At 35.0% G+C, this 27,089-nt stretch overlaps 1 protein-coding gene across 1 annotated transcript in view; it reads right to left on the bottom strand.

Annotated features, from left to right (window-relative positions):
* The window catches only part of LOC130580465 (neurobeachin-like), a 251,330-nt gene that overhangs the window by 160,595 nt on the left and 63,646 nt on the right, over positions 1 to 27,089 (bottom strand). Inside the window, exons 5-6 of the mRNA XM_057377984.1 lie at positions 26,210 to 26,334; positions 6,921 to 7,064 (exon numbers count right to left, since the gene is read on the bottom strand). Coding sequence (XP_057233967.1) covers positions 6,921 to 7,064; positions 26,210 to 26,334 — 269 coding nt within the window. The remainder of the gene's footprint in view (positions 1 to 6,920; positions 7,065 to 26,209; positions 26,335 to 27,089) is intronic.

Genomic DNA, 27,089 nt, shown 5'->3' with positions numbered 1-27,089 from the left:
GTAGAAGGTTCTATTATGCAGGCTTTCGTCTTTTACAACCTGATTCAATTGTTGGAATTTATTGCTTCTCAAGTCTTTACTCCTGTTTAAAAGTTTGTTCAAAACGGCTTCCAGGTCCAGAAGTTAGAAAGACACTAACAGAGGATGCTCACATAAACCTTGTTTCTTTAGAAAGCCAAGCTAAAGGCATGGAATGAGGCTGCCAATTTCTGGTTATTAAACCAAGACTAACAAAAATGTCTTATTGATTGATCTTTTAATTTGCTTCTATAACATCAGAGGAATAATGAAAGGCAAAAACCAAATCAGGTCCAAAGGTTAATGAAAGTGCTTATTTTAAACATATATATTCTCAATAAGTTCTGGATACATTCCTTTAACTCATCTGTGGGGGATCAGTCCCAGTATGTTCCTATGAAGAAGACATGGATTTTTGTATGGACACCAGTTATATAGTGAAGATGAAAGAAGCTGCAAAACAGTAGATTTCCTTGTGCCTAGGCCTGTCTTTCTGCAGTCTCCTAAATATCAGGGAGCTCATCCCCTCTGATGAGTTAACCAGCTCCATCCAGGGTGTGGCAKCTCAGAAAAGAGAGAAGCTACAGACCTGCGAAGCCATAGGCTCCACTGCAGTCTAATTTCGCAGCCTTAGAAATTTCAAATAAAAAGAGTTTTGCAAGAGAAAAAAAATTACACAGACTGGTATCAATGGACAGTAACAGCACATGAAGCACTCTCAGAGCCACTCATAAATACAAACCAACAGAGTTTGAACTGATTTAATTTTAAAGCTTGGAAAGCAGGAAATGTGGCTGTCATTTTAAAAGTGGAAGATGCTCAGACTTAGAGTGGGTGTACTAAGGTACAAAGAGAAGAGTTCTTCAAAGCTGTGCTTAGGAGCACTATCATATGTGACTGACAACCACCTTATAAAATATTAAGCTATTTTGGATAGTAATATGGAAAAAATGATTAGAATAAACACTGAACTGTCTAAAAATAGTATGTTATAGAAACCATGGGTCTTTTGCAGTGTGAAAGCCAACTACATATCAAAAGTATAATAGTTTTCAGTTTATGCCTGAATCTATACTCTAAATTAAACTCATACAAATATGTTTTTCTTTTTCATACTTAGACTTGAGGATCAAAATCTCAATACATAAAAAACAGAAACTATGGAAACCTGGCTGAATTAAATTTCCATGTTTGGAAGTAAAAGGCTTACGTGGTTATGTATCTATCATAGAATGGGAAATGGAATCACCCTTCTTCCACATTCCTGTCACTTTCCCAGGCAAGCAACCGCCCCAATGAAATTCCTATCTTGAATGCTAATTTGCAAGAATACTGAAGTTTGAAAAGAAAAAACTACTTAGTAGTGCATGCTCAATTCTGCTCAATTCAGTGAAAAATTTTGTTGGGAATCTTGGAAAACTAGGATAAATATGAAGGCTATTTGTATTTTCTACTGAAATTTTGATATTTGTTGCTTAACTGACATATTTGTGTGGGCACACACACACATACTTCCTTAAAGAGGAAAAGCATAAAGTATGGCAAAGCTTAAGGTACCTTAATCACCTCCAGATAGAGAGAAAAAAGAAAGTGCAAAAGTGTAAGAGAGGAGAGAGAGATAAAACTCCCTTAACAAAATTAATAGAAATAATACTACATATATGAATATAATTTTGAGAATGGCAACAGAAGAAAACTCAAGAAATTATGCTCCTCCACTACTCCTTAGCAATAGGTAAGAAAAAGTTTCAAACCACTTTGCTTGCCAGAGACTGTCACTGGTCAAATCTTGCAAAGAAAATTCCATGTCAGACTTTGGCCATAAGAACTGTTGCCATAACTCAAACTGTATGCATATAAATATGCATATTATACATGAGTCAAAAATATTTAAGTTTTCCATGCAAAATACTTATTTTGCTCGGGTTTCTTTTTTTTTTTTTGTGGCTTTAGATGCAGTCCCTTGGTGTGTTAGTGTTTTTATTACTACATCTGATCCTGTGCAAGGCTTCAAAATAATTTCAGAAATGTAAATTAGCTCTTTATAGAGAGTTTATTAGAACCTGGAATAGAAAATTTCCCTCTGGGCTCAATTATTTATCTTTTTCAATTTTTTTTTTGTACTGCTACACAATTTTAACTGTAACTCCATGTACTAGAATTTTTGGCACTATTACAATTGCCTCTAATGACAGCATCAAATATTTTTTCATTTGGAAATTGGTCAAAATTGTGATGATTTCTGTTAGTTTGTCTGACATGAGACAAAAGGCTTACATTGCATAGGCCACAAAACAGATGCTGATAATGTTTGGTTACCACCAGTTTTGTCTGGACTTCAAACAGACGACCTGGAAGTGAGAGGTCTTATATCTCATTAATAATAATACAAGCTGTCAAATCGCCATGACCTGGTGTGCTCTTTAGCACAGGGCAGTAAGTCAATACACTCAGTGCACTCCCAAGAAATCTGGAGAGAAGGTTTATCACATTAAGTCCTCAAGCCAGTGTGGACTTGCTATCTGTTCTGGCTCAGATGGAAGATCAGCTCTTGTTTAGCAGTAAAACTGCTGCTTTCTAGAAATATTTCTGTTCTGAAGTTCCGAGTTGCTAAAAGTTATGGCAGTGCTGGGATACTGCATCTGTCTCAAAAATCCTGGCCCATTTGCACTTGGTGGGGAGGTTCCTTCTACCTTGAGGCAGATGCCCAAGAAGGGAAGATTCTGTCGTAAAGGTTAGAATACAGTAAGACTAAAATGCATTAAAGGCAGTTAGTGGCTTTCCTTGAGTTTATTTGGATGAGTTGTTTAGTCTGCTCATATAATGGAGCAAATAACATGTATTTATTCTTGCAAGACTGTTGTGAGGCTGTAATTCAGTGGCTGACGAGGAAGTCAGTTTCTGAGTTGATTGAGCCCATGCAAGTAACCAGATGCCTGCTAAAGCCCTTTGTCTTCCTAAAAATAACTCAAAGCATAAAATCCTCCTATTTTTATTTCCTTTCTGTCTTTCTTTCTAGAAACGACTCTTTTAGAGAGCAGCAAAAGATTCCATCAATGATCCCTTGCTTGGCGGGGGCATATTTGCCACTGTCACCACTTGCATGACAAAATAGATGAAATGTGCTCCAGTTAAGAACATGTATCTTTCAAAAATGTCATTAAGGCTAAATTCTGCTCTCAAATGTACACAAATACATCTTAGCAAATGAAATGCATCTTCACAACAAAGAAAAGAGACCTTCTTTCTAAAATATAAAATTCATAAGCCCTAAATTCATCACCATTGATTTATTTTTTATGACCTATTTTAGTGCAGTATCAGTGCTCTAAAAAGTAGAAAACCAACCCAAACAACAAGCTTTGGTAAAAGAAAACTGAATAACAAATAGAAAAGCATATTTTCTTGTGAAAATGCAAACTCACAATATTAGAACACACCCACATATTTTTCATTTTGAAAAAATCACCTACTAAGCAGGGAACAAACTGTTAGCAAATTTACAGTGTCAGGATCTTAAGAGAAAGTATTTAGGAGCCCTACTGCAGGCATTAGGAAATATAAACGGAAAGAAAAGGACAAGAGTTAGTAACATCGACTCACTACAGTGGATTTAATTGTATTACCCACAGATTCATAATGTATTAGGAAACTATTAAGATTGACTGGGCTATCTCAATCATTAGTTCTAACAGAGATGTAACTTGCCTCTTGAAGTGAACAGTCTGGGAAGAAAAGGAGCTAAAACTGAAACAGAAACATGTAAAATATTTTAATACATAAATACTAAAACAAGAACAATGTCTTTTGCTAACTCATACTGTAAGACAGTTTCAATAATGCTTTTGTTAAAAATTGTGATGCAAACTTAGAAGTCATAATTCTAAGACCATAATAACATGGAATTAGATTTTCATATTTTATTAAAATGTTACTTAATATAATGAAATCTGACCAACTGCAACTGCAACATATGGAATACTAAGATTATATAATAAAAATATTCAGAGAATTATTTAAAAATTCTCCATCCCATATGCAATTTATCAAAGCAAACTTTACATTGATTTGTGCCACATGGTTGATGAAAAACTATAAAGTGTCTGGAACAAAAGGTATGTATAGATAACTTTGTACAAACAATCTCAATCTGTTACAAACTTTCCTTTTTTTTTTCTAGTTGTAAATTCACAAATCAAAATATGATATTATTTACATTCTCTTAGTTAAAAATTTTCTAAAACCCAAGGTCTTGTCTGTTTAAAATGTGCCTTAGTTTTGCGGAATAAACAACGCAAAATTGTTTTAGTTAAATGTGGGCAATTTTAAATCAATTGAAACCTGGTTTATAAAGATTTTGTTTAATTCCTATCTCTTACTGAGACAATCCAAATCGCTGTAAATCAGATTTGAATTGATTTAAGCTTTAAAGTTAAATTGGAGGCATATCTGAATATAGCAATTCCTATGTGTCATTTCACTGTGAGCACTAACGAGATATAAACAATGCTGTGCTATGCCATAACTTGATAGATCTCAGAGATTTCCAGATCGTGTAAACTGAATGTAAATAACTCTTTAGAATTAGACAAGGACAGTGTGGCTTTATTGGGAACCGCTCTTTAGAGCCATCAGAGATTGTTCAAACCTTATTAGGCATAAACCCCACCTTCTTTGCCTACTGCTTTTCTTGCTTTCAGTTATTGGACTCAAGTTTCAGAACCACATTCTGTATATTAAAAACTGGGAAGAAGTGACATCATTGTATGCAAAATCAGCAGCTAAAGAGAGGGTGTCGTGGGATTCAGGTTTTTTTAACCAATGCAAAATTTACGGAAGACATGTACTATACTGTGTGTGACCATTAACTTTCAACATCATTTCAGCTCCAAAGATGAGCGACAGTTGAGTAGCAAAGGCTGAAGTTAATCTAATAGTAAAACTGAGCTAGTGGAATGTGGGTTCTATTTGAGAAGCTCACAGGTTTTGGTACCATATGGCACCATTATCCCATCACCGCACCACACTTGGAAGCTTGCTCTGTTAGTATTGATAAGGAACACAAGGGCATCCCATCAATATTTCAAAAGGGTTTTTTTTTTTTTTTTTTTCACTTTYTATTATTTCTGTGTTTGCAATACTGACAATATCTCCCAGTTTTCCAAACTGTAAAACCAAAGGACTAGAATGCCTGTGCCTGCTCCAAGGAGCAGGGGATGTCATCTGGCAGTGATCTTGAGTAAAATGATAAATTGCAAATACTTAAGGACACATTGAAATACCATGGTTTTGCAGAGGGCTGTAGCTATAAGAATTGTATTGAATCAGTGTGTTTGAACAAAATGTCAGTGGTGAGGCATAGAGTAGAACATCAGCTATCTGAGATTCTCTAGACTAGGTAAGAGTTTTTCATGTTCACTTTACAATCTATATTTCAAAATAAATGCATATTTCAGCCTCTAAAGAGATTTTTAAACTACTGTATGCATATTTAGTTGGAAGCACAGTTCTTAGATACAAGAACTTAGCCAAGGCAGTACTCTGTTTTCCTTCTAAAGGAGAAAGGACATTAATCAAATTATACCATTCATAGTCCTGCTTGATGTACTGCTTTATTGACTTTAGGCAACAGTGTCTCAGCCACAGTTGGCTGCAGATTGAGAAAGCAAGCAGAGTGATGTATTAAGTATGTGATAATCATATACTCATGCTTGCTCCCAAATAACAGCATCTATTTCCCCCTCTCTGCTCTGCTCTAGTTCCAAAGTATGAGACTAACTTTCATGTAAGCATTGTTGGGGTTTTTTTGCCTTTTCAGTTGATTGGGGTTTGGTTTCTTTTGCTTTGGTCTAATAATCTATTTATGATAATCACCTTCGCTACAGATTTCCACTATGGTATCAGAAGAAAGTGCAGGAGCAAATATAGCTATTTTAGAAATTCAGTTATGCAGACAAAATCACGGMATCACAAAACTTTCCCTTAGTGAAGCAGTTTAGCAAAGATACTCCTAAGTAAATTCTACTAAAAAAATTCAAACTGCATTTCATACTTCTCAGTTTTATCCTATCTTAGAGGAGAGAACATTTTTAAGTTTCACTATGCCTGTTTTTCCAGACTACTTCCCAGGAAAGGTAGTATCACCTCTAAGACAGAGCTGTAACAGAACCTGCTAGAAGACAGAGGAAACTGAGATCTCACTGCATTCCTTCACAGGGGAAAGGGCCAGAAAGGCTCTCTTGTGCATATTTACGGAAGGCTCCTTCCCAGCTCATGTGCTAACTACCCAAGTTCATAGCTTGGTTACAGCTTCATTCTGTCTTAGTCCTTGCTTAAAACAGGCAACTTTTTCTCTCACTGTGACAGATGGGTTGAGACACTGTAGATACCCTTTAACTCCATCACTGAGACAATTGGGTGCCACCAGGAGGGCAGGTGGCTCTGCATAAGCAGTATGGCACTTGGGATCAGGCACAACCACACTCTGACTCTCAAACACCTGAGCTGTGGAACTAGCCCACATTCACATTTTAACAAAAAAAAAAAAAAAAAAAAAAAAAAAAAAAAAAAAAAAAAAAAAAAAAGAAAGGGGAAAAAAAAAAGAAGAGAGGTTTCACAGTGGTTTTTACAGACTTTTCAACAGTCACCTGCACTGACAGAAACACTTGAGGTTTTGCTATTTTTCACATCTCTGCTCAAAGGCTGTGAAATGGGTAAATGCATTGTAATCAGTTTCCCCACTTCAAGGAAGTAGGGACGAAGGAATAAAATCTGGAATACAAAGAATCTGTTCATACTGTAATTGTAGGCTTAGCTGTCAGTATTAAGACACTAACCACAAAGGTTAAGAAATAACAAGTTTAAAAGACCCATATCTTGGTTCAAATGAAAAGTATAATTACCTGCAAGGTTATCAATCTCTTTCTCTTGGAGCAGGCTAACAGCATCATCATCTCCTTCCAGCATAAGTTCTGTTTCTGCATTCTGATTTACCACAGCTTGACTTCTGAAAGTTTTCTTTGACTTCACTACATCCTCTTCAGTGCCTAAAAAAAAAGTTAGAAATATTGTGAATTTATCTGTGTAATATTTTAAATATAAAACAATGATAGTCAAGTAGTAAAAACATTACAGTATAAATCATCTTTATCAAAAAAAGGAAGGAACATTTTCCAAAATTTTACCAAGGTTTACAAAATATGCAGTCTTATTCTGTTTTCTGTCCTGTCCTGAATAAAGTACAAACTTTTCTACAAAGACTCTCCTGTTTTTAATAATTGCTATTTACTTTGTGTTCAATGTTGCTCCATTAGTTTTCCACCTGCAACAAATTCAGCAGGAGTTTCTTTTGGGTTCCTGACTGGTGCCCTGACTCAGACTGACCTGAGAGCGCAAGCCACCTACTCTAAACAAAGCAGCTGCTTTAAGGAATCTAAAATCRCTCAGGATTTTTGTCTTTTGAGATGGGAGGGACAGGATGGTGAAGTAGGAGTTGATTTATCTCAATACACAGTAACAACAAGGTTATGCAGAGATTCAGAAAAGACTGAAAAAAATACAAGGATGGTGAGGTAACTTTGGTGCACATCTGTGTGTGTTTTTAAGCAGCACAATAAAAATGGCAGTATATGGATATGTGCCAATTACCCAAACATTTTCATGGATATTACTTATTCTTCTCAATCACAATTGCCTTTTTCTATTCAGCCTGATGGTTCCTTATGGCAGGAGATACACCTTATTACATTTTGGGAATTTCTTACTGGAACTTGGCAGATTTTATTCTTATGATGTAAAAAGTAAATCCTAGTGTGGTCAAATGGCAAAATCATAATTAGGTTTTATATAGTAAATACCTTTCATGTTACTGTTGTGACCTCCTCATAATATTTATTTCTTAGCTGGGGAGAAGTCCTAAGTTTTATTTTCAGTACTCTTGGCCTCAGCCAAGAGAGATTTCTATTTTTTTCCTTAAACAGAAAACACTGCATCTTCACCTTGAACCATACAAGATCTGGGCATCTCCAGCTCTGTCATCCAAGAAATAAAACCCCTCAACGATCTCACTTTTTTTTAAAGGATAATTTGGAAATTTGCTTCCTACTAAGCTATATGAGTGTGAAATGAGTGTGAAAATAGGCAAAACCATGCACATTTGGATTTTGTTTGTCTTCCACACTGCCTGAACTTAAACAGGATGAATGCTGTTATGGCAGATGTAAAATGTTGAGGTAAAGCCCAGTAAGGCCCATGGCCCCCTACAGGACAACGAAGAGGAATACAGTAAGCAGACAGGTTAGTGAAAATAAGATACATGGAATGGAACTGATGTGTCAGGCAGTTTTGTTGTTTGCAGCAGTTGGGAAGATGCTACGATTTTACCTCCTACTCTTATTATTAGTCTTTTAATTTAAAACTGGATCAATTAACTAATAGTTGGAAAAGTTTTCAGTATTAGTGCAAGCTTTTGGACTTTTATTAGTTTGTTTGTTTGTTTGTATTTATTTTTCTTCCTTATTCACAAAAAAAGAAGCAAGAATGATAGAAGTTAGGGAAAAAAACCCATAAAAAAGAAAGGTGCTGTAACAGATTTTCAGTTTCATTACATCAGAATTGTTCTGCTTATTAAATCAGTAGGTCAGGAACTTGATGCACTTGTGTTTACAGCAAGGGAGTTTAGCATCGTCTGACATAATAACTCCTTTGTGAAGCATGCAGCACTAGAGGAGACTGGGCCTGACATGAACTAACATGGTGGAGGAAGAAAACATCAAACCACCATTGTCTTTCTTTTTTTGGTAGCTCTAATGAGTTTTATGTAAATTTCTGAGCTTTAAAAAACGTGAAAAACTTCAAATTAACTAATTGAAAAGTATTAATCTGCTGTAATCGTAGAGTCAATCTTTTCTGTAGTAACTGGTTAATGAAAATTCTGTAGAATTATTTATGCCTGAAAATATATTTTAAAAATTACAAGGAATAAAGTCCCAAGCTCCAGTTATTGCTAACATTTAAACTACATCCAAAGAACCTGAAATGCAGGGTATTTTAAATCCCTTGTGACAAGTGTCCCAAGTTACAGAAATCTTGACAGACACAGGTATAAGAAATGTAGTAGAGAAGAAGGCATTAAATTAGTTTGGCAAATTTGGAGCTTATCAACAAGACAAATATTTCTAAAATCTATTTTGGTTTATAGTATTAAAAATACATTTATTTATATGAAATATGAAATATTATTTGCCATTATTGATGGCAAAAAACTCTGGTTTGGCTGTTAAAATTTATCACTCTGTTGAGTGTRCCTTAGTTTGGCTGTACTGTACCAAGCATTTATCTAAATGAAAGTGTACAGGACCTAGAGTTGCCCTTCAATCACTATATCCTTTATGAATTAGAGTTCCATTTATCAAAACTACAGCAAGAAGAGTAAGGTCTCACAGGGCTGTCTCATTACAAGGCTTGTAAACATTGTCCTTACAAAGAAATGGTATAACACCTAACAAATCAAAAAGTGATTGGGAATAGAATTTATTTCAGATCATCTGTCTTCAGAAGACATGCTGTACTGAGTGCACTTTGTGGCCTTTCTACCCATTCATCAACAAATTAACAAGCTAATATCACAGACCGCCAGATCTCCTTGGATCCTGAAATGTAAAATATGTTCAAAATAGATCTGTCACAGGTGTTCTATTTTTGTATTTCAACATGACTTCAAAAAGGTTTTAAAATAAGAGAAACTCTCCAAGTAAGAGTAAGAAGAAAAACAACTTGTCTCTTTAAAACCAGACAACAAACTGAATAAAAAATTATATGACATAAAACTATGTCTGTTATTGTTAACAATGATATAAAAAGAAGAAATGAATAAATGTATATTTGATGTTTCACCATGTCAGAAAAAAAAATCAAAACTCAAATTTTTTTTCAAAGCTTCAGTAAAATTACTATGAAATTAAATCTATGGCCAGATATTTCATTTAGAGCTTTTCAACACATAAGGAGCCTGTGTTTTAAAGACACAAAATGAAATTGTATGAAGTCTAATAAGAATATGTTTCAAATCCATTAAAACAAGAAAAAAATAAAACCAAATGTCATTTCAAGACAGCAATGTTGTGACACTGGAGGGCATGGAACTAGAATTGGCAGATGCTATCAGTTCTTGTTCTTATCAAGTTCCTTCTTAAGGGATATTTTAAGGGATAGACTTAAGGGATAGACTGGGATTTAGAAAAAAGCCTTGAAGTTGTGGTGAGCCTGCCTAAAAGCTGGCTACGCGATAAGGGACATATGGAATACTCTGGAATTGCCTGACCTCAGTATAACTAAAAGCTGCTAACAGCCGTCGGCTGCGAGCAGTACCTGGAGCCGAAAGTTACAGGAGGTCTTTTGTCCCCGCGGCCGAGACAGACTCTGTTAAGTGAACTTAACGAGAGTTAAGTGAACTTAACGACATAATGGGGCTAGCTTGAGAGGCTAGCGGCAAGGCATTGCTTCTAAAGTAGCCTATAAGGAGCTCAGKTTTTGTAATAGGTATGAGGTTGATTACCGTTAGCGAACATGGGCATAAAAGCCATGGTTGCTGAGGGAATAAACGAGTTATGCTGATCATCTCGGTGGTCGTTGTGCATTTCTCCCKCCGCTYGACAAATGGTTAACTCCGACATGAAGTAAGCAGCTAAGTATTTCTAAGACTACATTTTGCAAAATATTTTGAAGGAAATAGGTCACTCAAATTGCACTGAAGTTGGTGACTTGCTTTCTTGAAACTTAAATGCTCTGCCTTAAACATATTTCAAGAGAATGTATGCACAGGACTAGATAAACTCTAAAAATTCCGTCTTTCATTCCATCTGTTTTAATTTTGATTATTTTTGTAAATGAGCATGTTACAAACTGTCTTTCTACAATAAACTCAAGATAATTGAAAAGAGCTCTACTTTAAAAGAAAATGAGGAAACCAACCATCATTCCTCTACAAAACCTCAATAGCCATGAGAAGGTGTCTATTTTATATGTCTGAAAGATTGTATGATCTGCACTGTAAACTTGTACAGCATTGCCAAGAATGTACTAACCTCTCTTCTAGTAGCACTAGTTCTTAAAAGAAACTGTTAAGCAGTCCAAAAAAAACCCCAAAAGAATCACAAAAACCATCACTACAACCCCTCAAAACCCAACAATTTCACTAATAAGAACAGGAGAATCTCATGTTAATTTGCAGCCACAGCCACTAGCAGTATTTAATATTAGCAATGCTTCACAAAACGGGGTGGGGGGGGATGTTTTTAATTATGGCATTTGAATTTTTACCTTTATTTGCAACTAAATCAATGAATTCCCTATTGGTTTCTGTARGTCACAACAGGTTCTAGGGATAATATCTACATTTCAAAGACATTGTAAAGGTCCAGATCCCCAAAAAACAACCCTAAATAATGTTTTAAAATTAGCAGTACAGACACACTGTATTATTGGTTACATTTATGCTTATGTACTTATTTCATTAGACAGTAATTACTGTGATTTAGTTGAACACAGCAAGGGAGTTTCCAGTTGTCTCTTCCATACATTTACTATGTATTCAAATATAATGTTTTATATTTTTTTCTTTCTGTATTTAGTAAAAAATGGGGTTAAAAATATGGTTATTTTTAAGAAAAGTTTGCTTGGTAATACTGTAACCAACAAAAGGAGACTACTGCTTCTTATAAAATTGTTTCCATAGTTTACTTCAACGAATTACCGATAAGGCAATTTATGTAGTGAGTGCTCTTTGATCTTCGAAGAGAGATGGCAGAATGGAAAGTTACCCTCATTTTAATCTTACCTAAATATACTGACAGGAGATTCTAATGTTTCCAAACATCTGGAAATCTGCTTCATGGGATCGTGTTCTTTTCTATAAGAAACCTTTTTCATATACTGTCTTTTAGAGTTTTATGTGGCTTCTAAAGGAGCATTTGACATAAGTAAAGTCTGTTCTCTTTACAGTAAAATGCTGCATTTAATTAAAAACTCTCTTTTATATTGTGATGCTTAGCTCTCCTCAGAAAGTTTTAAGGATAAACTTGGTTTACTCCTTACAGATCTTAGAGCATGTACTGCTCTGTAGAAGACTGATTTTGTTGCTGAATTTTCATCACATAATGTAGTTTCCACTCTTTATTAAATAAAGGAGTTCAGAATTAGTTCCTTGCAGGAGGCTACCTGAGAGTGCATGATGTGAACCATGAAATTGTATCACAGGTGAAATGTAATTTATCAAGAGAGTTTGAAAAAACAAAGCTTTTTCTTCAGAGAGATATTTTTCTTCATTGCTAACTTTCACAGGAAGAACCAAGCTTATTTGTGGACAAAATAAAAATGTACCACTATTATCTACCTTTTTTTTTGTCCATTCAACATTAATAATAGTTGAAAATACTTAGAAAAAAAGATTTGCTAGATAATCCTCCTGCTTTATATATTCTAACAGTTTAAACCTCTGCTTTAACTGCTAATCTCCCGAAACTTGATTAGACGCCGGTACCCTCGCAGTGGTCACATTATGAAGACCAGCTGCCTGGGAGTCTGTAAACTGACCTCTACAAAACCCAGTGAGATTAAATCATCGACATGGTGACTATCTCAGCCCAGTATCTTTCCCCAGGACTACAGAGCCAGCCTTCCACGGGCTGTGCTCACTCCACTGGAGAGTGGTCCAGTGTCCCTAGGTCTGCTCAAGACACTGAATTTTGGGCTATGTGTAGCAGCCCGATCCTGGCACATTGTGGCCAGCTCCAATAAGCTGTCCCCACCTGTGTCTGCTGGGATTGTTATTTAAATTGCAATGTGTTTCTGGAACTGACAGCTTTGACTGGCATATAATTTAGTTTCCCCAGAGAATCAGAGAAGTGACTGCTGATAAAGGAAGGCTGGTTTTAATAGATCTAATAAAAAACAGASAAATCTAAATCACATTTTCATTATTAAGGATCCTTGAAGAAATGAGGGAGAAAAACTATGAAAATTGCATAGAAATTAAAAATTGTATATATTTGTTTTGGGAATTACTTCCACCAAAAGTAAAACCAAATCAGTTTTGTTTTCTATAATAGATAAGTACCTGAAAATTTCATCATAGATATTCCATGCATTTTTCTCCAATTTTTATACCTAATATCTGACCAAATGATCTTTTTCATCTAAGTCATTTTTAAATCAATACTAAACTGCTTTATATGTTTTCCTTTTTCATATTTTCAGATGTTTTGCATTGTAAAACAGGACTGACAGAGACTATGCCAGTGAGGAGATGATTGAGAATACAGGCAAGGCCAAAACAAGTATGTTTCTCAGATGAAGTTGGGGGCTTTTTAAACAATAAATACTTGTATTCAAAGTGTTGTATATTAATAAAAAGGGTGCTACATAAAAATAAAGGTGAAAGTACCATATTGGGCATGCATTATTTTTTTGATTCACTGATAGAAAAAATGAGATTCAGAGTGGTTATGAAATGAATTTTTAGAAATTGTCAGTATTGTCATTACATGTATTTGAGATTTCAGGATTTCTGAGTATATGAGAAGGGATCCTGTGCTGATTCAGCACTGTCTGTAAACAGCCAGCGGGGGACAGTCAGATATTCCCAGTCCAGCAAACGTTCCAATAAATTTCAGGCTCCTGAAAGACAGTCTCCAATCTGACTGAAACCAGAGGAATGGTTCCTCGAATGGGAACTAACAAGTCAAATGTTTATATTTGGATTAGGATGTAGTTTGCCACTGTAACTTGTACACACAGAAATGGATTCATATTTCATGACTGATGACCTTTACAAATCCCTGATAGTTTGAAGGGCAGCATTTTGGCGTATACTGTAGTTTTATAAATTGCAGAAAGAAACCAAATTCTGCTGTGGATCATTTCAACAAGCAAAGATGATACACAAGAAAAATAATTAGTAGCTCTAAAATTTTCTAGGTGTGTTTCTAGCCATTTTACAAAAGTACAGTAATAGCTGAGAGGAAAATAACTGCATCACACCAACAGTTATTTCTCAGTGGAAAGGACATCAAGGACACTTGCAAGTAAGAGAATTGGATCAATATTAACGCGATTTTCATTTCATGCTTCCCCAGCTCCAGTAAGCTGACAATATACTCTGATTATGTGAACTGCCTCTGAGTAACATAGAAAAGGTTATTAGAGCAAGAGGTGGGAATGGAATGCACTTTTTATATTGACAGGTCTGCTAATAGAGTGTACTGATTTTCAAAGCCATGCAATGTGTTTTCACAATTTGGTTTTGACAGCAAAAAGGAATTTCATTTATACTTAATTCAAAATATTCACATGTAGGCAAAGGTTTCTTAAGACAGGCCACTGAAGAGGCTAACCAAACTTTTCCAATAGAAAACTTTAATTAATAAAGTAAGAAACAAAAGGTGATTGAATTTCAATATGACATAATATTGAAATAATGAAATAAATTTGCTAAATAAGACATTCTTCGTTTTTGATATAGCATCTGATAAAATCTTTTTAAGATGACATGAAAGTGAAAAATATGTCTATGTCACATCTTAACATTCAGGCCTGGATTATGTCTGGAAAGTTTTAGATTAGTTCCTAAGCACACAATCTCCAGGAAGAAACATGTTCTGACTATCTGCTTGCAGACCCTAAAGCTAGGATCAATGTTGTCAGATTTCTAAACTGGCACAGTCCATACTGAGGAATTGCACTCACATCGACTGGCCTTACTTTTGCTTCCTGTTCACAAAAAAAAAAAAAAAAAAAAAAAAAAAAAAAAAAAAAAGTAATTGAAAAGGCTAGCAAAAGATAAAGCCTTGCAAAGAAATGAAATGTTCTTTGGAAATGAAAACACTTGATAATACAGGGGCATGTAAGAAATGGCATGACATTTCATGAAATGCTGTGAAAAAAAAAGTGGCAACCCTCTCATGACAGGGCTTTAGAACTACATTATCTTTAAGGTCCTTTTTCACTCAAGCCATTCTATGATTCTATGAAATGTGATCTTACCTCCCAAACCAGGGTATTCTATCCCAACATTTCTAACCCTTACATAATACTTAAAAAATAGAGCCTCCAAACTATAGGACAGGTCCAAACCTGAATATTTTTAAAAAGAAAATGCATACTACCCATCTGCAATTTTCTAATTCTCTCTCTATGTGGCCATGAGTGATTATGTCTTTGCTGGAAGGCAATTTTTCCCCTCAGCGCTTGAGCTTTTGCTCTCAGATCCAAAAGAGATCAGCTCTTTGGAAACAGCCACTGTACAGAGATGTAACAGGACACCTAAAAAGTTCATTCTCCAGAATAGGGAATGAAGGTGTAAGAAGTACAACAGTAGCCATTGTAATTCCAGTGGTTATGAAACGATTTCAATTTCTATCAAGACTACTTATTTACAGAAGAAAGCCTCACCAGCTCGTGATCAGTGCTTTGAGAGACCCATGAAATTACTTTATCTTTCAGGAATGATAATCTTTTCTAGTGAAATTCTGCTCTTCTGAGACATATAGAAGAACCATTTTATGCAATCTTTACACAGACAAAATCTCCTAAACATGACATAATCTCACATAACATAATGTCTCTTAAAAGGACTGTCAATGTTATATATAAATAATAATTTGGTCAAAATAAAAATGTTATTAGAACACCTCAATTTACTTTCTAGATTTACTTTGTATAGCCTTTTGCTGTACAGTTCCAATTGGTTCAGTGGGCTGCACTGTGGTTTTTATCTGCACAAATTCATTTTTATCCTCACGTAGATCACCACATCTTCTGAACCAGTTTACATATTTTCATGTCAGCAGCAAAAGTAACTGGTGAGGAGAATTGCTTCTATTTCAGCATCCATCAATACCTATAACAACACCAGACAAAGGGCAGCACCCACAGGATATGCACATTTGTGAGGCTTCATTGTGGCTCTAACACCGGGATATTTGTGTTTAAATCTTATAGCTGCTAAAGGACTACACTCTAGCAGCAGCAGACCACTCCTGTTTGGCCAGGCTGCTGTAAACGTACAAGCTCTTCCAAGCCACAGATTATCTAGCAATAGCAGTTCTCTATCAAAGTTATCTATCTAGATGGCAATTTACCAAATTAAAATCACAGCTTTGCCATTTCCTTAGTTTTTTTTTTGTTTGTTTGTTTGTTCGTTTTTTTTTTTTTAGTTTAGTTTTTTTGTTTGGTTGTTTTTGGTTTTTAATTTTAATTTTAATGATTCTAAAATTTTTATTTTAAACAAAAATAGCTGCAGTTATAGATCATCTTTGTTTCACACAGACCAAAAGATGAAAAGTGAAACAGCAATGGTACACAAGACATCAGAAATAAAGCAGGTTATGAGGGTCTATTGTTAAAACAGCTCAATGAGATAATTGAAATAGGCAAATGCTAATCACTGTTACAGGTAGAAGGCCTGAGTGTGTATTAAGGAGAGCTAACTCAGAGAAATCTTAGCAGCAATGAGCAGTAAAGAAAAAGGGAAAGCAGTATTTTATTTCATCATCCATTAAGCTGCCACGTGGTGTCTGTGACATCTTTCATTCTGCTTCACAAATATCACAAGAGAGCACAAACCTTGCATGCAGCTGAAGGGATATTTGCAAAATTTCTATGCTTATGACAAATTTGCAAGCACTAGCAACATTATTTCCCATTTTGATGAGAGCTGAAATGCTACTTAGACAATGTTATCAGCTTTTTAAGGGTGTAGGATTGAATGATTTCTGCTATATGGCAAGAGACACAAATAAAACACTTTCAGTATTATGCACAGTTCTTTCAGCTGTGAAATTATATCTATTTTAGATTATGGTTAGGGTGGTACACTAGGAGATCTACTCTTTAGGCACAGAGTAAAGATAAGAAAACGGTCATGTAATGATTCAATGCACATGATATGAAAAATAAAATTAAACAACTGGAAACATGCAAAAAATGCTGGCAGACAGAATTCTTTACAAGGGGTTTTCCCTATCATGCTGGTTATTAGTATATTTGAGAACTTTTCCATAAAATGTATTTGGTTTTTCATACAGTACTTTCACAAGGCTTCCTTGTCCCTGCCTGTAACTTAGACCACACTGAAACTCACAAGAAAATCCACTTTATTTCATTATACTAGTACTTTTTGTGTATATTTCTAAGTAAATGCTAGAAAATAATGAAACAGACCAAATAAGTGGTATTGAAGAATTCACTCKACTTGTAAGGATATGGAATAACCATTGCACATATTAAAAGAAGACTTAAATTATTAACTTCTTAACTACTAAGAAGACTTAAATCTTCATTTCTTGTGTGCAAACCTTTTACTTGTTATGTAAAATGTCTACAAGAATTTTCATGTGGTATAATAGAAACAGATTTTATGTGACAAAGGTGCAATGTAAAAAGATCAGTAAAAATACTTAGGCATCTTAAAACATACATTGTCTAAGAAAATTATTTCCCTTCTTTTCAAAATCTATACATGCCAGTTTCCTTTTCTTTGGGAAAGACAAGGAATCACCTATACTGAAGAGATTCCCAGAATCATCTTCTGTTGGTTTAACTCTTGTGAGTACTGTAGTGAGTAGAGGCTCACAAAAACCTTAGCCCATTGTCACATCTCCCATTGACCATCAGAAAAAGTGGGACAGTAAAGTATTTTTAAATCTACACTATCATCTCCTAATTATAGGCAGCAAAGGTTGCAGCACTCCTGAAATAATTTCCCTCCATTTCAGCCATGTATTGGGCCTGCTGTCTTTGCCAAATCTTTAGAAAACATAAATTACATATATTTCCACTTACATACAAAGTGGAGGATGGAATCCTGCAGTGCAGAAGACATCAAGAATAAGAAGAGTGCACAAAATTTAGAAAAGGAATATTTTGTGGTGTTTACTATAGCCAAAGAAGGTTTTTGAAGTGCTGTTACTCCTTAATACAGAGTTTTAATGCATAGAAAAGAGATTAGAAAAGCACATGTTAAAACCTGAGTCCCAAGACCGACATTCACCCAACTTTGAAGGACTCTGAAGGACTATTATTAGACTTTCACTGACAGAATGTTCTTCTGAAACATTTCTATGAGATTCATTGAATATTTATGGGTCAAGAACTTCTATTTCTTTGTCAGCTAGGTATAGAAATGAATAAACAGAACAAATGTATTGTTCATATAGGCTTGAAAACATTTCTCATAATAGCAATTTACTGGTTTGGTTACTTTTATTTGGCAGAAAGACAAATATTGTGTATTATTTTGTGAAAATTTAACTGTGGAAGGCGGACAAATGCAGCTAGAATTCTAAGACTGACAATGGTTGCAATTTTTAGATCTTAGGAATAGTTTTGCAGGTCAATTTCATTACTTCAGTAACATTCTGGGGTTGGATACTTTCAGATGAAGAAAGAGGTAGTTATGTTAACTGCTGGTAWAAAGCCAGAAAGTTCTGCAGTGAAATCTATTAGCTCAGACCTGTAACAGCAGCTAAAACCCAGGTCTTGCCGGATAACCTAAAAATCTCAGAGGAAAGGCATTTGAAACCCAGAATGGAGGTTTGGAGGAAAAAGTTTTCATATCCTATTTGGTTCTGTGAAAAACTTGAATTAGAGTCAAGAGAGAGATTCTAACATTCAAAAGTTGGGGAAATAATTAGAAAAATGTGACTATTTAATGAATCTGAACTTAAAACTTATAAAGCTGCCATAAAATTTTCTATGCTAGAAATATCATCCTAGTGGTAGCAGATACTTAAGAGACTGCAAAGTACTGATAAAAGTACTTTGTACTGATTAAAGTAAAAAGYTACAGTTGCAACTAATTTCCTAGTCAGGCAACTCACGACCTAGTCAGACAACAGAGGCTCGTACACTGAGTGCTCAGTACAATTCAACACAGAGGTGTTCAGTTCTCTACCTAAGCAAATTCCATTACCATTCACATCTCAARGGTGCCTTTCATTACCTTACACTGGGTTTTAAGCAAAAAGATCACCATAATTGTAGATATATTTATCGAGAATTTATTTATGATTGGGGGAATGGAGTGGGAAATGTTATAAAAACAAGTTAAATTCAGTATTTTAGATTTAGTTGTTCTTACTATTAAGATTTCACTTTGCTCTGCTTTGCAGATCCTTCTATTAGTACCTAATGTAAGATGCCTCTAGGCTGTCTTTAGACAAAACTGTATCTTGCAACTACCATATAAAATATTAAGAGGATACAACTATCACATAATATTTCCCCTAAAATCCTGTTATGAAATATTTGGAAGTTTAATTGGAGAGGCAGTGGATGGCACTGTTGGGCTACACATATCAAGCTCTAGATGAAAATCTTACATTGCTATGCTTAAAAAAGATTTTTGTAACTCCTTCAGGCACACAATTCAGATATAAACTCATTCAGAGTACATCAATGTGGAAGTTAGGTCATGTACTGAAAGGAAGTTTTGTGATGGGAGAAGTATTATTTTAGGTGCTTCAGCTGAAGCAGAAATGTTTACATGCTTGTCACACATGGTAGCATGATCCCATTTACTCTAAAGAGGACTTACTTGGCACATGGAAGCATTGTTATGGGTTAATTTAATGATGGTATACCTATTCATAAAATGTTCACCAATGAACATCAAGTATGTGTGTTTTTCTGCCCAAAAAGTCGATTCTATTTCATAAAACTGCTCACAATTAATGGTCATCTTGTGTTTACTTACAGACTAAAATTAAGTGTTCATAAATGAGGTAACAAGATTCCTTTTTAGTAAAGGGCTTTTGTTCTTTAGTTTCTCTTACGTATTCTTAAGGCATTACTTTAATAAATACCAGTGTGGGAAATTATCTTAGATAGGGGTCACACTGTATTACCCCACAGCAATGTATTTTATGATATTGTGTGCGTTAACTGAGAGGGGAAAAAAAGGCAATCAAAGATATTGTCTTGTCTTATTCAGTCACAACAAACTCAATTTCAGTAATAATAACTATTATATTGAACATGAGGAAATTAATATTAGAGGCATTTTATACCTGTTCACATCTTCATTAATGATGAGGCAGAGAGTTCCCTCAGCGACTTTGCACGTGACAATAAATGGGGAGGAGTGACTGATATGACAGAGGGACCCCAGCAGACTTGAGAAGTGGGTTGACAGGAACCTCATGAAGTTCAACAAGAAGAGCTAACTGCTGCCTCTGGGGAGGAACAAGCCCGGGCTCCAGGACATGCTGGGAGTCCTACAGCTGGAAGCAGCTCTGTGAAAATGGAGCTGAGGGTCCTGATGGCCACCAGATTGAACATGAGCTGGTAATGAGCCCTTGCTGCAATGGGGAATGTTGTTCTGGGCTGCATTAGGCCAAATGTTGCCACTTGGCTCGGAAAGATAACCCTTCTCCTCTCTTAATCCTTGGTGAGGCTACACCTGGATTTCTGCATCCAGTTCTGTGCTCCCCAGTACAAGGGAGACATAGATATTCTTGCATATTTACTTTTGCTACTAAAGGGATCCAGATATTCTGCAGATATTCTTTGTTTTCTTTGTTGTCACAATGTTTGTCTTGAGAAGACTCAAGGGGCCACATAGTTGTGTAGAAAGACCTTTTAATTTTCATCATTTCCAAGGATGGAGACCACACAACTTCTCTGGATAACCAGTTCATTGTTTGACCACCATGGCAGTAAAAAATAGTTTGTGCTTTTTGCATTTTATCCTGTTGCTGGTAACCAACAGATGAGTGGATCAGTTCAGAAGTAAAAGTAAATGTAAAAGAATCCAACAAAAGGATCTGTAAGACTCAGCCCTGCCACCAAAGCTGTCCATATAAATATAGTACAAGAAAGCAGTATTTCATAGACAAAACTGAAAGCACAATTTGATCTTTMATCTCTTACATGGTACATATGTAAGGCTCTCATTGCAGATGCACCTGAGAAGTAACTCGGTTTTATGTATCTAGTTGGTTTGCTAGCAAAACTCTGATAAGTAGTGATTAATTTTCAGTAGTCTTCAACTTGCTTTCAGTTTGGAATTAGTTACTGAAAACCAACWGTTTTCTTATGGTTGGTTCTGAAATCAGTGTTATTCAAACTGATCTGGAAATACACMAGTCATTTTCAATATGCACAGAAGAAAGAAGTCCAAAAACTTTATGAAGCCAAAAAAAAGTAAATTAACTCTTTTAGATAGATATGATTTATGCAGTAACTTTGAGAGACAGTCTTGAATTTGTTGCAAAAATGGTTGCATTTTCACCAACAAAAGACAACTTTAGGTTTTTTAGTAATGTCATTAGTGACAACAACCTAATATATCAAAGTGTAGAACCTGAAATGAAGGATGGAAATATTTTTAGGTGCACATTCAGATTTCCTAGAAAAAGGCATTTGATTTTACTGTAAAGTTTCTGAACAGAGATGATGAAATTGAGCATCTCCATTTCATGGGACATTCTGATTTCATCAAATGTTTTATCACTTGAAAATGTCAGGTAAGTTTGTTTGAAAAACACTGGCTTAGTTTTCTAGAACAACATTTGGTGCATGGCTTCTTACCAGTTGCTCTGGACACTCCACCCTCTATCTTGTTCAAACACTTTCTGAAGAGGGGAGGGAGCCCAGCAGCTCATGAGGTGGAACTCAAGACCTGTGGAAATCAACCACTTTGGACTTCTCAGCATTGTGGGGCTGCTCTAGAGCCAGTCTCCAAAATTTCACCTGGGATATTTCTCTGTTGAGGACACTGAAAGAACTGAATCTTGCTTTAGGGTCTCTGGGACACCCATTCTGAAGACTGTTCCTTGTTTGAGTTGCCATGGATTTCAGACCCTCAGTTTCATAGCAGGAACCCACATAGCCTTGCCTCTAAGGCAGCGCTTGCTAGAAGCCAAATAATCTGGTCCTTCAGCAAACTGAAAGAATCCTTCCTGCCATTCTTTGATAGCCCATCCAAATTAATCTGCTGTCAAGAAAACAGATTTCAGATTTGAACATTCCAGATTCCAGATTTCCAAACCTCATGCTTTTCAATTGTTTGTGTAATGAAACTGTATTTCTAGTGATGAGCAAACAGTATTTGATGAAACCTAAAGCACTAACGACAAGTCCCAGAAGGAGCCATGCACAGTCTGCTTCAGCTAGAAATGCCCTTGAAATAAAGTTGGTAATTAGATATCCAAACACATATGCAAGTTCAAAAGCCATATGTGGCTATATTGCACATATAAGACATATATGTGGCTTTGTTTCAAAATGTGAGCATACTACATTATGAAGGCTTTTTTTCTTTTCTTTTTCATTGTAAGCATTTAGGATTTGTCACACTAATCAGCTTAACAGGCTAAATATTCTTGAGCACATACCCTAGATATATCGGACCAGCTTACACATGTATGTTTAGAACGTGGGCACTGAGTTCATGCTCACTCCAGTGCAGACTAGAAAATGGAGCCTTTCTCGTATTCTCTCTATGCACATTTTTTTGTGGACCAAAATCTTTAAAAGGATCAAGTCTTAATGAAATAACTGTTTTACTCTTAAGTTGACCTTTGTAGACCAGTATTCTGTCTCATTGGCAGGGTGGTACAGTAGTGTCTCATCTATGCTAATCTCCAATGACTGCAAACTGTTAAGGTGATTAACTAGAAGAGACAGTTCTTTCACGACATGTACAGAATCCATGTGAATTGGTATCATAGCTGCCAAGATATTTCACATATCTTGAACGTATCTTTTAATATGGGGGAAAAAAAATAGGTAAAATTTGGGGAAGAAAAGTAGGGTGTATAATAATTTATACAATCTTTTCTTTTTTCTTTCCTTCTTTTCAATTACAGCTTACTTATTTACAATAAAATTCCATCTAAATTTASAATAAGAACTGTGTGAGTTATTGACATAAAATTAAAACTCCACTGTAAGTTCCACTATAAATTCCATTATAGCTTCCACTTTGATACCACAGTAAGAAGCATCCCTACAGCTACACAAAAGGGAGAAATGAATCTATATTTTAATTCAATTAAGGATTTAACTAAAACAGAAGGGCACAGCAGATACAATGCTGAACTAATTATGCTTGCATTTTAAATCTGGGTGTGAAAGTAATTTTAAGAGATTACAAACAAATCCAGTGCCTCATATAAATATCTTAGAAATGGAGGAGACTTATCACAAAGGGAAAATTCTGTATTCCATCTCCTGTAAATGCTGCTATGACTGAGATGCATACAGTCTCAAAGGACAGCTAAGTGTATAGCCATATATATGGTATAATTTTTACAAGGTTTTATATAGTCATATAAATATGTTATAATTTCTCATGGCAATATTTCTTACTTGTCAGGTACTTTGAACATATATTCATATGTATATATATGCACATACACATACATATATGTATTCATATTATATTTTATGAATAATGGACATCCAAGCATGTATACAAGCATTGACTAACAGACTGTAGTTAAACAGAAACCTCACTGTGGCAGAATTTTTTTGACAGAATATTCTTTCCCAGTAGAAGATAACATTGAATGCTTCCTACAGGAAGAAGTCACTATCATCTAAAATTAACACTCCTATTTTTAGGTCTTTAGGTAGAATTTAACATTTATTTTTACTTGTCTAAGACAAGTATATAAATCATAGACATAGTTTTCACTTCCAACACTTTTCTATTCCTTAATGACTGCAAATACAATTACAGTGTCCATACATCCAACATCAAATATGATTTAATACTAAAGTAGCTGTAAAGCACTTTTTTATCTATCAAGGTCATATCTTGATGGCTGCACAAGCTCAGATAAATCAGGTGTTAAGCAGGCACATCTCCAAGGAATCTGATCATTCTCTAATCTGCAATCCTCAGCATATCTTATTATTTACTGCCAAAGAAATGACTGATTAATTTTGTCATCTTTGCTCTGTGATTTTTGCTCAGCTGAAATGACTGCCTTCTTCTGCAATGCCTGATCAGACCTATTTAAGTTGATGCCTTTGATTGTAGACACTGAGGAGCTCGCTGACTTAGGCTTTGACTAAACATTCCTCCACTGCAATATTTATGCACAGAATCCTAAATGATAACGGACAGTCAATGCAGATAAAAAAAAAACAAACGTGCAAGATGTTTCCACTGTTTTACTGATATTCAAAACAGCTTTACTTGTACTAGAGTTATCAGTCAAGATGAAAAATTGAAACAAAAGCCCAACAAATTTTGCTTTGATGTATATTTTATTTCTCACAAAAGAAGTATCTGAGTTCAGGAAATAAAATCTGTTACTGGAAAACTATGCAGTCTAATTTTTAAAATGCTTCCAATTCTTTCTGTAGTGTGATGTCATGCTCAGTTTTGGAAGCTAGGGGCATTTTACTATCAAACTATTCCAAACAAAATTATCAAAACAAAGACCAAAAAAAAAAAACAAAACCTAACTACAATGAAAGTTAAGCCCTATGGAAAAAAAAGTCTGCCTCTAGATCTTTATTAATCATATTCCAGCACCAGAGGCTAGAAGTACATCAAACTGCACTAAATCCTTTTCACATGACAACCTCATAAATTATTCAAATCATTACTTACACCAAGAGGCATAAAAATAACATCAGTGTTAAGGATGCTTTCTTACAGAGAAAGGTCAGCTAAAAGTTTCAGTATTAAAATCCAAAGTCTTAAGCCTCTGAAAAGTAAGTATATCTAGACAGAATCCATGAATACTTTAATCAATGCTGCTTTAAAATGCTATGGTAATTTTAATACATACATGAAAAGTTAGAACTATTTCTTTAACTGAAAACTTCTGTCTGTTGTTAATTTTTATGCAACCACTAAGTTTGATGTGCACCATCTGTGTACACACCTGAGTTTTAATTTTCATGTATGTTGAATGCACTAACAGGTGTTRTATATCTATACAGTCCATGGTTTTCGTGATTATTTGCTTTTCAAAAGCAGAACAGAAATTACCAGAGTTTTGTACCTGACTTTCATAAAATCTCTATCTTGATGTTTTGGAAGAACGTGGAGAAAATAAGCCTTTGTAAAATATGAAATATCATGTACTAATGAGGGAAATGGCTTCCTTAACCCACCTTAGAACAGTTTATGACCTGAAGTCCTGCACATGATAGCCTTCACATTTAAGTAAGTATAACTGCACAGAGGTATTAATTCATATGCCTAACCTTGTTTGGATCACAGCTATTTCCCTTACAAGCGCAAAGTTGGCGAAAAGTGTAGGTCATGCAGAGTTAGCTTTCTATCTATCATATTCAAAACTTTTGGCAACATTAGCCTTTGGCTAAACATCAGATGAAGGGTTCAACTTGCTTTGTGAATGATTACTTCAATTTTTTAGTCCTAAATGCTAAAGAATCTTAGCATTTTCTTTTCAGCTCTACAGATAAGAAACCAACCAACCAACCAACCAGAAAAAAAACCTCAATATTTTTAAAGAAATCCTTGTCTTTGATGCGTTAGAGAGTTTTTTTGAGTTTTCAAGTTCAGTCTGCTGTACAGCAGTCACAAACATCTGAAACTTTTACATGATATAAAGGAACTTTTATGCACATTCCTCATTCCCCTTTTATATTCTGGCTACATCTCTGTGAAAAATCAAACATCTTATAATTCTTCAGTTTCTAACACTGAAGCTTCTATGTATTCAGTTCACTATTCAGATCACAAGTTATCCTTAAAAATTATTATTGTTAATAGATTCTTCTGTATTTCATTATTTGAAAAAAAAAAAAAAAATTTTGGCTGAAATTATGCATGCCAGGATAAAATTTCCTCATTCACAAAATGTTTGCAGTGGAACTTGTATAACATATTAGTTTGATGACCTTTTTCATTCAGTCACTCCAGAGAAAGAAGTTTAGTTGCTTTTTGCCACTGTCTCAAAATTAGCATCTGGGAATGCTAGGGAAATATAATACGAATCACTTGGGAATCAGGGCATTTAACAGCTCACAAGCTCAAAGTCTTCTGGTTCCATAAAGTGTAAGAATTGAAAGAATTCCTTTTCTAAGAATACATTGTTCTAGGAATTCTCAATACTGTCCTTGAAAAAGAAGGGACACAATTCTCAGGCATTTCTGGACACAAAGAAAACATCATGAGCTATATTTTTAAGCGTGAGTTAATACTGACCATATTCCACAGCGGCTTTTAGGAGAGCATCAGCATGAGTAGACCCAAAAGCATTGCGAACAAAGCGCCTCCGTCGGCGCAAATCATCTTCCCAGTAATCCAAGCGCCAGAAGTCATGCAGTTGGCTGGAAAATAAAGAATGCACACATCAGCACCTACCACAGCTTGAACTGTATTTACATACATTATAGTATAATTTCACTGCTGCTTTCCCATTTCAGGAATACAATCTTGTAAAAACATGTACTAAAACTTAAAATATTCTAGCTTTCTTTACATGCATTTATGTATTACAAATCCCAGCACTGCCTATCTCAAAATGTTCTGCCTGCTGCTAAAAACATTAATCACACTGAACCCATTAACAAATGCAGCATCAAATTACAAGAATTAATGGCACAGCTTGCTTTCTTTTACAGTATTTTTAACAAGGCTTGTAAATCATAGAATGGACCTCAGTGCAAATAGTTTGCAATTTAATGACTATGGTCCTTTAGCAGACTGAACTTAAAAGTATAAAATATTGCCCACTTGAATTTTGTGGAACTATGATTAAACWAATGTGCTGAAATATTCATTGAAATAATTCCCCACTGCCCCTAGCAACCTGAGAAAATTGCAATTTTATTCATTATTAATAACACTGAATTAGAGCAGCAAAAAAGTTTCACCATGTGGTAATTGTCTTGGTAAATTATTATTCCAGCACTAACAGAGTACTAGGATGATTTTATAGCTCCCAGCTAATACAAGCCATTAACAACCATGGCCATCTTTGTGTTGCATTACCTTTTTACATTCAAAAGAATATTAAACTCCTGTAGAATGATATAAGCCATTGTTAATCTATGTTACAGCTAAAACATACACATATATAACC

Source organism: Malurus melanocephalus, unplaced genomic scaffold, assembly GCF_030028575.1.
Source record: "Malurus melanocephalus ecotype Western Australia unplaced genomic scaffold, MMel_1.1 scaffold_336, whole genome shotgun sequence".
NCBI classification, from domain to species: Eukaryota; Metazoa; Chordata; class Aves; order Passeriformes; family Maluridae; genus Malurus; species Malurus melanocephalus.
The sequence above is the reverse complement of the archived record's forward strand: the minus strand, read 5'-3'. Positions and strand labels throughout refer to the sequence as shown.